Source organism: Mus pahari, chromosome 4 (genome assembly GCF_900095145.1).
Source record: "Mus pahari chromosome 4, PAHARI_EIJ_v1.1, whole genome shotgun sequence".
Lineage (NCBI taxonomy): Eukaryota > Metazoa > Chordata > Mammalia > Rodentia > Muridae > Mus > Mus pahari.
The window spans coordinates 34,833,162-34,845,924 of NC_034593.1; the positions used below are offsets into that span (position 1 = coordinate 34,833,162).

A 12,763-nucleotide genomic window follows, 5' to 3' on the forward strand; every position below is an offset into this window, starting at 1 on the left:
GCCGATTAGGTCATCTTCTGCTACAAATGCAGCTAGAAACACAAACCCAGGGGGTACTAGTTAGTTCCTGTTGTTGTTCCACCTACAGGGTTGCAGCCCTATGGGGGAAATTTTATATGTACAGTTCAGAGGAATATACTTGTAAGTCAAAATAGCATGAAAGACAAGGAAGGGTCAGAAGGACTTCTGTAAGTTCAAGAACCTCCTGCACTGTTGCATAGAAAATCTTTCAGAAAGAAAGGCAAAATTAGTTATACCATTAATTACAAATTATTTCACTCAGGATCTTGTGTTGATTTAAAGATACTTTTGTCATGAAATTTTTCATTTGTATTTGGTATGTTAACCAAAGCTATGAGGTTCTGTAAATTTTTTTTTTGTGAAATGAACATCTGATGCAGAAATCATTATTACAGAATTCCAACAAGTAATTTATGATCTGAATTAGGCATTTCCAAAGTGATCATTAATGTGTGTATGAGCCATGTACTCATTCTGGCTACCTATTTTTGCTTCAGACAAGAGACTGACTGCCCAAGACTGGTTGGCTGATGACAAGTTCCTGGATCCAGGTTCTCATTTCTGGGAAACAGAAACTTAGGCCTAGTCTCCCAAACAGAGTTTGCAGCCTGTCATGGAGTCACCTGGCCCTAGCTAATCCTCTCACAACTATCAAGCAAACTAACATATTCATCACCATACATAATTAATCACGTTGTATGTTTTCAGAATGTTTATGCTCTACTGTTTTAGGAAACTTGAAGTATATACCAGTATTATTAACAATAGTCACCATCAGGTTCTCAGTTCTGGGACACTCCCCCCATCCCAATGGAAGCTATTTGTTTACTTTAACAAAGTTTATATTTCTTTAAAGGGGGAAGTGGAGGCAGAGGCAGATCTCTGTGAGTTCAAGGCCACCCTGGTCTACAGAGCAAGTTCGAGAACATTCAAGGTTACACAAGAAACCCTGTCTTATGAAAATAATATTTTTAAAAGGCCCCATTCTTTGTGTTAGACATCCAAAACTCCCTCACCCCATATAACCAACATCTCACTTTCCCCTGCTTACCCCCAAACACACCCCTGCCCAGCCTGTGGGAGCCACCATTCTACTTTCTGCTTATGTTAGATATTTTTAGATTCTACATATAAGTGATAGTATGTGGCATTTTTCTTTTTGTGCCTTCCTATTTCACTTAGCATAATATCCTCATGTTTATAAATGTAGTTGGAAATGCTAGGACTTTCTTTTAAGGAACAATGATTCTGCTGTGTATATATTCTTCATTTTTTTATCTGTTGATGGATGCTTAGGCATCCTGTATACTGGCTACTGTGTATAGCGCTGCACATGGAAAGGCAGACATCTCCAGCATCCTAATTGTAGTGGCTCTGTATAAGCACTAAGTAGTGGGGTTGTAGGCCCTATGGTACTGCCTTCTCCTTTTAGTTCTGCAGAGGAACCCATATATTATACAATGGTTCATCTTTTTCTCTACATACTTACTAATACTTTTATCTTTTTTAAAGTAGCTAACAAATACAAAATAGGGCTGGTGAGATGGCTCAGCGGGTAAGAGCACCCGCTCTACGAAGGTCCTGAGTTCAAATCCCAGCAACCACAGGGTGGCTCACAACCATCCATAAGGAGATCTGACTCCCTCTTCTGGAATGTCTGAAGACAGCTACAGTGTACTTGCATATAATAAATAAATAAATAAATAAATAAATCTTTAAAAAAAAATACAAAATAACTAACTTTAATTTGCATTCTCATTTTCAAGTCTGGAATAAGTAAACAATTCATTTTATGAATTCACTGTTTTTTGAATGTTTGTTTTTAAAGGCCTGATTTGGGGCATTCTCCAAATTTGGACTAGAGATACCTTATTCAAAAGTGCACAGTCAAACTACTTGGCACTTTGAAACTCCTGAAAATAATCAAGACTATGCAAGAGTTAACTGTCATCCTCTAGAGGGGCTCTGGAATATAAGGATAACTTTAAGCACATGGTGATTGAGTCATGAAGGTTGGGCAGTACATGGAGAATTAAGGTGTGGAAATTATTTACTTCAACAGACCACGAGAGACTCCTTTGAGATAAAATGGACCAGCCCCTCTTACCCCTCTCAGCATTCCTCCTCTCCCCTTTTGGTAAACTCCAGCCTTCTTTCAACTTGGTTCCAGAACATAAAATGAAGGAAGCATAGTTTCTGTTACCCCACTTTACTTCTCATGGCTCTGTGTGTAAATCAGTATTTGGATCTGTTTTTTGGTCTAGTGTACTCACAGATAACAGCTTTATTACTGTAGGAATTGGCAACAAGGTTGGGGATGAGGCCAGAGGTTACTAGTGAGCTCTGTGTTTTCCACAAAGAATGAATATTGCTGTATTTGTTTAGCTAATGACTTCTTTTGTTAAGTTCTTCAGATTTCCTGTTTAAAGTGAACAGATTGGGATGGGCAGCATAGTTAATGTTGCATTTTCTTCCTTCAGTAGATTTGTGTTTTAGAAAATTCTTTACTAATGCAAAATGTATGTATGTGTTTAATTCTATAGGATTTTTAAGTTATTGGCGTGGCAATTTGGCAAATGTTATTCGATACTTTCCAACACAAGCCTTAAACTTCGCTTTTAAGGACAAATACAAAGAACTTTTCATGTCTGGTGTTAATAAAGAAAAACAGGTAAATATATTTCAATATGCCTAAAATTTTCTAAGAAACTATTGAATTTGTTTTTCTATAATGTCTTATTTAGAGTGAAGGTACTCTGGTAAAAATGATAAAATAATTGTATAAATAATAAAAATAGAACACAATTACATGTTTAAAGTTAGCATATATTAAGTAATAAAAATATATAAAATTTGTATGTTATCTTCAACAAGTTTAATGAAATCTCTTAGTTTCAGTAACTAGGGATCATTTGTCTCAGTGCATTATACCCCAGAGTAAATGTTAAGTGTAGTTCTTATCTTATAATTACTGCTTTTTGTAGCATAAAGGAGCCACCATCAGATTTATATTTCTTACCGCAGTGGGTTGCTTATTCCCTAAAGATGTGAATTATTTTTCCTTTAAGAAAATCAAGTGTCAGAGGAGTTGTTGGACTGTAGTTCAGTAGTAGTTGCTTTGCATCTGTGGAACTCTGGGTTTAATCTTCCAACACAGAAGCAAAGACAAGAAGAAAGGTCAAGCCCAGAGAAAAGTGTATAAGAGATAGCTTAGACAAGATATTTGCTGCAGAAGCGGGCTTTGAGTTTTAAACTCACAGCTCATATTTACAAAGAATTGGAGCCTAGGGGTTTGCCCTTGTAATCCTCATGCAGGGGAAGAATCTTATCCTTGGGGCCTACTGCAAGCCATGCCAGCCGAACCAGTGAGCTTCAGGGTAGTAAGAGACCCTGACTCAGACAGATAGCACCTGAGGAATGACACCCAGAATTGTCCTTTGGCCTTCACATGAACAGACACATAGAGCAAACACAAAATATATAAGGGTATGGGAAGTTTAATAGTATAATGAACTTTTTAATAACTAGGACTAAACTAAAAAGTACAGTAAATATGCAAGCCAGTCACCTCATTTGTAACTATCATACCAAAACAGAAAAAGGATACAAAAACAAACAAACAAAAAACCAAAGGAAACAAGGCAGGATCCTTGTTGGGTAGAGGGAGCCTTCAGCAGGATTCTAGCTCATGAAGTCCAGCAGTGCATCAGAGTGAACAGAAACTGTTATTTAGGACAAAGTGGGATTCATCTCAGAGTGCTTAAAAGAAGTTTTAGATGTGATATGTCACATCAGCAGGACAAAACCCATGTATTTTGATCATCTCAATATCCCGATTTGAACAATGAATGGAATCTTTAGAAAGAAAAGCATTGATTACTGAAATTAAATTCCATGTTAGCTCAAATGGACATGAAACAAAAAATACACACCATTCCATCTGACACAGTACAGTTAATATTCTTCTCAAGTATACGTGGGGCGTTTTTCAGAATAGGAGAATTTTTATGTTAAATAACAAAGCAAGTCTTAAGGAGACTGAAATATCAAATACCTTTGCTGACTAGAATGGAATGGCCTAAATATAAGAGGATGAAAGTGCAATATTGTAAGATCTTAAATTAGAAACATAATAATTGAAACCTTTATTGATTATCAGCCTTTCTTGGGTTGTTTAGTTTCATGTTTAATGTAGTGTTGGATGTGTAGTTATATAAATTCAGGATCATTATTCTGCCTGAGCAGGCTGCCTCCCATTCTCCTTTTGCTTATATTTGCCTATCATATTTTATAAGTTCTACGTGCACGACATGAACTGTTTTGAATAATAAAATAGGTATTATCCACCTTAAGTCAGTAATCTGCCTTCTTTTTTTATTCATGAAGGAAATAATAGATTTACTAGAATTTAAGATGTAGGTTATAAGTCTTTATATTATGTGTCATGTTTGGTTGACTGGTAATAAGTAGTAGAGGTTCACTTGAATTCGATCAGGCAGAAGGGGTGATGACTGGCTCTTGGACTTGAGCAGATGGCCTCTCAAGGGACCAAACCACATATGTGCCCTTTCTCTCCAGAATCACCTCCTATGAGAGTCTTTCTTCTTAACCTCCTTTTCATGGGTATATTTTGTATACGCGGTCTTCCTCAATACTGTCCCCCTATTTTAGGTAAATAGATATGTTATATAGTTATATATATTACTTATATGTTTGTAATATAATCATAGTGATCTTTAATGGCCTTTAGTCAGAGGATCTTAATTTGGGATCCATAGTATGTCAGCACTATCTGAAACACTATATGTGTATCTTTGTACATATGTGATATTCCTCCTGTCTGGAAACAAGTCTGTTGGGAACAAAATAAAAAGGGGGGCCCTGGGGAATAAGGGGAGGAAAAATATGCCCACGCCCCACCAGAGTTTCCCTATTCTCTGGTCAGTTGGGCATGGGAGAGCTGCTACCTACCCTATCCACTCATCCCTGGGTGGGCATTCTACTATCCCACTCTTCAGAGGGTGGCCAAGGAGCAGGCCTGCCTGGGGAACCCCCTGGAGCTACCTTGCTAGCACTCCAGGGTTGTGGGAGAGAGGGAATAGAGGAAGGAGTTCCCATCACTGACCAGAGTGCACAGCGGGCCTTGATGGAGCAGAGCAGAGACTATGGTTTAAGAGCTTTATTATAGAAACGCAGGGAGAAAGAGAGAAGGGAGGGGGAGAGAGGGGGAGGAGATGGAGAGAGGGAGAGAGGAGAAGACAAAGAGAGAGGAGAGAGGAGTGAGAGAAGTGAGAGGTAAGAGGACAAAGGAGTAAGAGAGTAATGAGCATGGTAGGGCTGAGCACCCCTTTTTATGGTCTTCACTGCTGCTAGGTAACTGGGGAGGATATTAGCCTGGAGGTCAGAAGCTTGGGCCATTGCTTACATGACTACTGACCATGCTTCTCTTGTGGGGGCTGTGGGAGGTGGTAACTTGGGCAGGGGCTGGAGTTCCAGGAGCATGAGGGAACGCCTACCGTGTCATGTAGGTGAATTATGACCATCAGGGTTCAGACCTCAGCTCAACTGGATACCAGCCTGCAATTCCCCCCCACAAGTCTATCTCTAGCTTTTAAAAACTCAACAAATATCAAAAAATTAATGTTTCCATTTCTACTCTTACTAATAACTAGAGTCTCTAACATCTTATGTCTAATCCCTAAGAAAGTCCAGACCAGCTCATGTTTTTCTGCCAGATTTTCATGGGTTAGTTACCCCAGAGTTATATGCAATCTCTCGATCCAATTATCTATCTGCCTGTAATTGTGTAACATGATGCACAGTAGTACAGATGCATTTCACTTAAAAGGAGCCATGAGAGTTAGAAAATAACCAGTAGCATTGCCTATCTATTTCATTAAAATCATTATTTATTGAATATATGTCTCTGGGCAAAATCCCATGACTTGTTCTGTGAAAAAGTAGATGACCTAAGAGTCTGGCATGCAGCCAATGGAAACAATTGGTTGATAGATAAACTCAGATGTATCATCCATATAGCGCTATCACTTGGCAGTTAAACAGATGAAGTGTATGTAGTAGTAGATGTTGCCACATGAATCAACTTTGAAAGCATTTTCAAATGAAAACAAAACTACCACAGATAATTCTGCATGTTGTGTTAGTTTGTTCTATGAAATCTCCACAATTGATACTTTAGAGAAAAATAAGTTCCTGGGGCTCAAGAGTTAGGAAGGATGTAGACTGACTTATAAAGGATATAGGATTTCTTTGGAGGTGATAAAAATATTTTAAAAGTGTGATGATGGCTATTTAAGTCTGAAGCTAACTTGCTGAATTGTATTCAAGAAAAAGTTGTGTGAAGTGTGAATTGTAGCTAAATTTATTAAATACAAATAATCTTGGCCTCAAGAATGTAAGTATATATAAATAACTACAGTTGAAAATTTTAAATACGAGATTAAAAATCTGGTTATAGTGTGACACATTTTGGGTTGGTCCTTTAGTTCTCTGACATAAAATGTTGATAGGAAGAGGCCATGGTCATCAAGTTTTACAGGGCCGGAGATGAGATGCCTCATAAAAGAAGTAAATGTTAAAGCATGAAACAGCTGTCTGCTAGGAAAGGATAAAGTTAGGAGTTTCAAACTGCCCAAGACTTAAAAAAGTAACACTAGAAATATTAGCACTGAGTGTAGCAGCAGACTGAATATGACTAGAATATTTCACTTTGTTCTTATTGGTTACAAAAGCCTTCTGCCCTGAATTTTCCTTAACAGTTCCAGTTTAGATAATCAGTTCTTTTCCCATAAGCCCTTGATGCTGTCCTGGGCTCTTCTCAGCATGGAAGTGGGATTGGGGAGAGAATACATGGATATGAGGGAAAAATTTGCATATTGTTATAGATGTTTATAAGAGCAGCTTATAAATCTTGGGTTTTTTTAACCTTTGTGAAAATTAGTTCATTAGCTATTTGAACAGTTAGATTCTAAATTTTAATGCTTTTGAAATTTGTGTTTTAGTTCTGGAGGTGGTTTCTAGCAAACCTGGCTTCTGGAGGGGCTGCTGGAGCAACATCCTTGTGTGTGGTATACCCACTAGATTTTGCCAGAACCCGATTAGGTGTGGATATTGGAAAAGGTACAGGGTTTTTTGTTTGTTTGTTTGTTTTGTTTTGGTGGGGGTGGTTTTCTTTTCTGAGACAGGGTTTCTCTGTGTAGACCTAACTGTCCTGGAACTCACTCTGTGGATCAGACTAGCCTAGAAATCAGAGATCTGCCTGCCTTCATCTCCCGAGTGCTGAGATTAAACATTGTACAGAGTTTTTATAAACATTGACTATTTCTTTGTACTTTGAACCATTTGTGTGCCAAAATTGTTATCAAATACAAGTTTTTTTGAGATTTAATTGTGTGTTTCTGTCTGTGTGAGTGAATGCCATGTGTGTGCAAGTGCTGGTAGAGTCCAGAAGTGAGTGTTGGAGTCTCTGGAATTTAAGTTGCAGGCACTTGGGACCCATCTAGCTGAAGTGCTGGGAATTGAACTCATGTCCTATGGAAGAACAGCAGACACCCTTAACTGCTGAGCCATCTTTCCAGTACCTAGTCTACAGAATTTATTCTGCTCCAGATATATAGTCATCAGTATTAGAGTAACTCATTTTTCTTTCTCTTTAAAATTAGAGAAAATGGAAATGGGCATTTAACAATAGTGAACACAAAGCTTGTTTGTAACTTTTTTTTTTAATCATAGACCCTTCTGTATTTGTCATTTATAGTGACTCTTCTTCTCTGGGTGACAAACAACTCTCACCCTAGTGATTGCCTTTGTTTCCTCCTAAGTATTTTTTTCATAATTTCTGACAATTAGGATGAAATAGTTCGAGTCCAGTTGCCTAATTACTTTTGTAAGAGATTAATATTTTCAGGTAATTTCTTTGGAACTACTTTTGAAACCTTCCTTGGATGAATGGGAAGATTATTTGTGTCCTTTACTTAGAAATTTTATCATTTGAACTTTTAAAATGTTTAATTACTTTGACTAAAATGTTTGATATAAATGTTAACTAATAGTCTTCAATGCTTTATTTTAGGTCCTGAGCAGCGGCAGTTCACAGGTTTGGGTGACTGCATTATGAAAATAGCCAAGTCAGATGGACTTATTGGTCTATACCAAGGCTTTGGTGTCTCTGTTCAGGGTATCATTGTTTACCGAGCCTCTTATTTTGGAGCTTATGACACCGTTAAGGTAACTGAGTGACTTTAAATGGGTCTAATAAACATGTGGTTTGTTCTTTTTACTCTAATCAGTGTATTCTAATATATAATTAAATACATAAAACAAAATAAATGATAAAATAGGAGAAAAGAAATTTTATTAATCCATCACTGTCATAATTAGTTAAGTTATAACTATTAGGACTGATTTTACATGGCCATTTTTTCAACAATGAAGCATTTAAGGTTTTTGCATCATATACAGGATGCTGCAAAAAGTGTCTGGTTCAACCTCCATATCTTTAGCAGAAAAAAAGACATGTTCTAACTTTTTTCTGATTTATGTTAACTTTATTATTACTGTATATGCAGATAATCAGTGTGGGAAACTAGGGAAGGGTTGATTAAATGTGGCTTGGTTTATGCACTGGCTGCTGTTGGTACTTTACAGGTTCCTTTGTAGTTTTCCTTTTGAGTTCAAACTTTAATGGCACTTTTTTTTTTTTTTTTTTTTTGGTTTTTCGAGACAGGGTTTCTCTGTATAGCTGTGGCTGTCCTGGAACTCACTCTGTAGACCAGGCTAGCCTCGAACTCAGAAATCTGCCTGCCTCTGCCTCCCAAGTACTGGGATTAAAGGCATGCGCCACCATGCCTGGCTTTAATAGCACTTTTTAATGGAGGAAAAAGACACAATGGCTGCCATTTTGAACTGTTACTTAGTTCTAGAAACCTTATCAAGTGCTCTACAATTTCATGACACTAACAGCTGCTAAGAAACATACTATTAAATGACAAGCAAAACATCTTTGCTCTTAATCACTGTAGCATGTGACTCCGAATACCAAATCCAGGGCCTCTGCTTGATAGGTAGGCACTACTGACCTTCTTTCTCAGCTATAGTCGTTTGTTTTTATTGCACGTTAAATATTTCATCTTTTATATATGTTTAAAACTCTCCTTTAATTAAGAATTTAATATAACTTTGGAAAATTAGATTATTGCTTACTTGGTGCATTTCTCTCCTAGGGCTTATTACCAAAGCCAAAGGAAACCCCATTTCTTGTCTCTTTTATCATTGCTCAAATCGTGACTACCTGTTCTGGAATACTCTCCTATCCCTTTGACACAGTTAGAAGACGTATGATGATGCAGGTAATGTATTTATAAGTTTAACTGACTCAGTCTGTACCTTAAAAACACAAATGTGATGTTTTTGAGTTTCAGAGACCTTTTAGCTGAAGGTTAGTTTGTTTCCTACTGTAAAAGAGCCAGCAGCCAGCAAAGCTTCCTTTCTGCTGTGAAAACAAAAATGCCTTCTGCTCCTTAATTCCTGGGAGTGCGGACGGGATGATAGAGACTGGATGAAGAGATTCATCTTTTTTACATTTTTTGGAATAATTATTATTTGATGTGTATAGGTGTTTTGCTTTTGTGTATGTCTGTGTGTTCACCACTTGTATGTCCAAGGTGGATAGGAGAGGGCATTTGATACTCAGGAACTGAATTTACACGTGGCTGTGAGCTACCATGTGAGTTCTGGAAATCAAACGTAGGTCCTCTGAAAGATCAGCAAGTGTTCTAAGAACTGAGGAAATCTCTTCAGCTTCAAGTATATCCATCTTAACTGAAATATTACCTTAAGCAAAGTAAACTCAGTTATAGGCTATTAGCATAACAATTTCCTGTTTGCTATATTTTGATAAAAAGTATGTAATTTTGAACTCCAAGGTTTAAAAAGTATTTAAAATATCCCATGTCCCAAACATAAATGTGTAAATTTTTATATATTCCATCTCTTTCATGTTGCATTCATTTCTTCAGTAAACATTTGAATGCTTAATCTACACCAATTTCTGGTGATACAAAAAAAATCCAGAATCTATACCCAAACTCATAGTGCAGTATTGAAGGCACACAATTAAGGACTAAAAAGAAGTGTGCAGAAAATCAAGGAATGCACACTGCCTAAGGTGATCAGATGAAGCTCCCCAAAATAAAAGCCTGGGGAAACACTAAGAGGAAACCATGGCATATGCAGCTGTCCTTGTGACAGTGACTTTGACACTGCATTTCTGAGGCAGTAATTCTATAGTTCTAGGTTCATTTCCCCGGAAATGTTTTTGATAGGTTTACTTTTCTGCTTTCTGAGTTTTAAAAATAATTATCATGAAGTTTGTTGTATGTTACTCTAAGTCTCTACTCCTCTGTGTCCACATTCTCCTTGACAGTCTAACAATTTGGAGCCATTCTTCTTCTCTGGCTCATGCCTTGGAGAGAATTCCCCAAGTATTTCAAAGATTTAACTTTGATTTAAACTCTTCATGTTTTATTTCATTATCTTTTAACTGAAAAATATCTTTGTGTGTTCGTGTTTATGAAGTCTTTTGCGTGCACACACGCACACGCACACACACACACACACACACACACACACACACACACACGCACGCACGCACGCATTATTGTGAAGTTCATAGGACAGCCTCAGATGTCAGGCCTCACTTTGTACTTTGCTTAAGCACAGGGTACCTGGTTTACCTGCCAGTACCAGGTTAGCGGTCCTTGCGCTTCCAGGAGACTCTTAGTCCCTACCTCCCATCTCACTGTAGGAGCAATAGGACTTCAGGTGTGCCCTAAGACTTAAGGATTCAAGTGGATTTGGGGGATCTGAAGTCAAGCCCTGAGCCATCTCCCCATCATATACTCTGATGTTTGTTTTCTACATCTTTTATGACATATGCTTATTTACTTAGCCCTATTTGTGTGTGTTTGGGGGGGGAGGGTAATTGGATTTTAGGTTTTTCAAGACCTCATATCCGCCTCTGCAAGTGCTAGAATTAATGGCTTACACCACCACCATGCAGCTTTTCCTACTTTTTAATGTTTATGTTCTTTAGAAAACTTTTAAAGCGCATCGGTCTCCTCCTAATGTTAATTATCCCAGATTTAATTTAGAGAGTCTTGGGGTTCTTTAGTTTTCCAAGTTTTCTTTTAAAATAAAAAATTTCCTAATCTCTAAACATACATGTTTTCCTAGTGTTAATTTTGTTCTGAGTCTTTTAGTTAATTGACATATGGTAAGATTAAGCTATGATTTATGTCATGTCATCCTGTAACATTTGTCAAATGATATATGGTCAGTTTTCAAGGGATTGTGAAAAGTGTGAACATTCTTCACTCCCTTGGTGCAGTATTAACTATATTCTCAGTAACTCAACATAGTATTAGTTTTCATCTATAGTACTGATATCCTAAAATGTCTTAAAAGATAATAAACTAATCGAAAATTATTTGTCTTTTTAACATAGAGTGGGGAATCTAAACGACAATATAAAGGAACCATAGACTGCTTTCTGAAAATCTACAATCATGAAGGAATTGCTGCCTTCTTTCATGGTGCCTTCTCTAACATCCTTCGTGGTACAGGGGGGGCTTTGGTCTTGGTGTTATATGATAAAATCAAGGAGTTTCTCAACATCGATGTTGGAGGTGGTTCATCAGGAGATTAAATTGAGAAATGCATATTTCTAATGTAAAAAACATGAAAATTACATAGCTGCCATTTGTATATATTTTGATAGTGTGTTACTACTGTCAGTGTCTCTTACAGTATTTGTTCTGCAATAAAGAAAAGATTTTTTTTCAAGATTTTAGTATTAAAGGTCAGGACAAAAATGGTTTTCTTTTCACTTAGACCCAGAATCATATAGTAAGGCATTTTAATTATAGTTTGTGTATGTTACTTCTGTTAAAAAAAATTTTACACTTGTGATGAACACCATATAATGTGAAATCTGAGGAGGTGTCTTTAAACTTCAATTTGCTTAGTACAGCAGTAATCCCATCTTTTAGAAATTGTATGACAAATAGTTGAAAAGTTGATAATGACTTAGTGACACTATCAAACTATTTGAAAAGTATAGGTTGGACTATTTGCTAATGTTTAGTTTTGCTAGTGTAAGTAAATCTTTGAAAAAGAAATCTCCTCTGGATATTATATTTTGTATTCTGTATTGATAATAAAGCAAGTTCAAAACTATTGTAATGAGCCTTTTTCCCCAGCTCTCATACAGGACACACACAGACACACACACTAACTTTACCTATAAGCACACCATTGAATGTTTTTATTGAAATGGAGCTGGCTTGCATCTAGCCAACAAAAGATGTCTTCAAGCTGAATATGGTGGAATGTGCACATAATTCTAGCACTGTAGGAAACTGAAGCAGGAGGATCCAGAGTTCAAGCCAGTTTGCCTTCCTAGAGACACCCTGTCTCAAAACAAACATTTCCCTAAGGGGTAGATGCTATTTCCAAGGTTTTGTAGGAGAGTCTCATTTTTTTTCAGAGATGTGAAATCAAGTACATTCAAAATATACAAGATTTTCAAGTTTGGTGGGTAAAAGAATGTTAAGCCAGTAGAGAAAAACTATTTTATGGAATTTTGTGAGGTTACAAGTTGGCGTAATGGTGTAGAACATTTTCCTGCTGCTTGGGCTAGATATATTTCAATGACAATTATTTA

The 12,763-nt window shown here is 37.0% G+C and overlaps 1 protein-coding gene across 1 annotated transcript in view; it reads left to right on the forward strand.

Moving 5' to 3' along the window:
- Slc25a31 (solute carrier family 25 member 31) overlaps positions 1–12,276 on the forward strand; it is a 17,410-nt gene extending 5,134 nt beyond the window's left edge. The window contains exons 2-6 of the mRNA XM_021196647.1: positions 2,565–2,692; positions 7,044–7,161; positions 8,114–8,268; positions 9,264–9,389; positions 11,546–12,276. Of these exons, the coding sequence (XP_021052306.1) occupies positions 2,565–2,692; positions 7,044–7,161; positions 8,114–8,268; positions 9,264–9,389; positions 11,546–11,746 (728 nt within the window). The 3' untranslated portion in view covers positions 11,747–12,276. The remainder of the gene's footprint in view (positions 1–2,564; positions 2,693–7,043; positions 7,162–8,113; positions 8,269–9,263; positions 9,390–11,545) is intronic.
- The last annotated feature ends 487 nt before the right edge of the window (positions 12,277–12,763 follow it).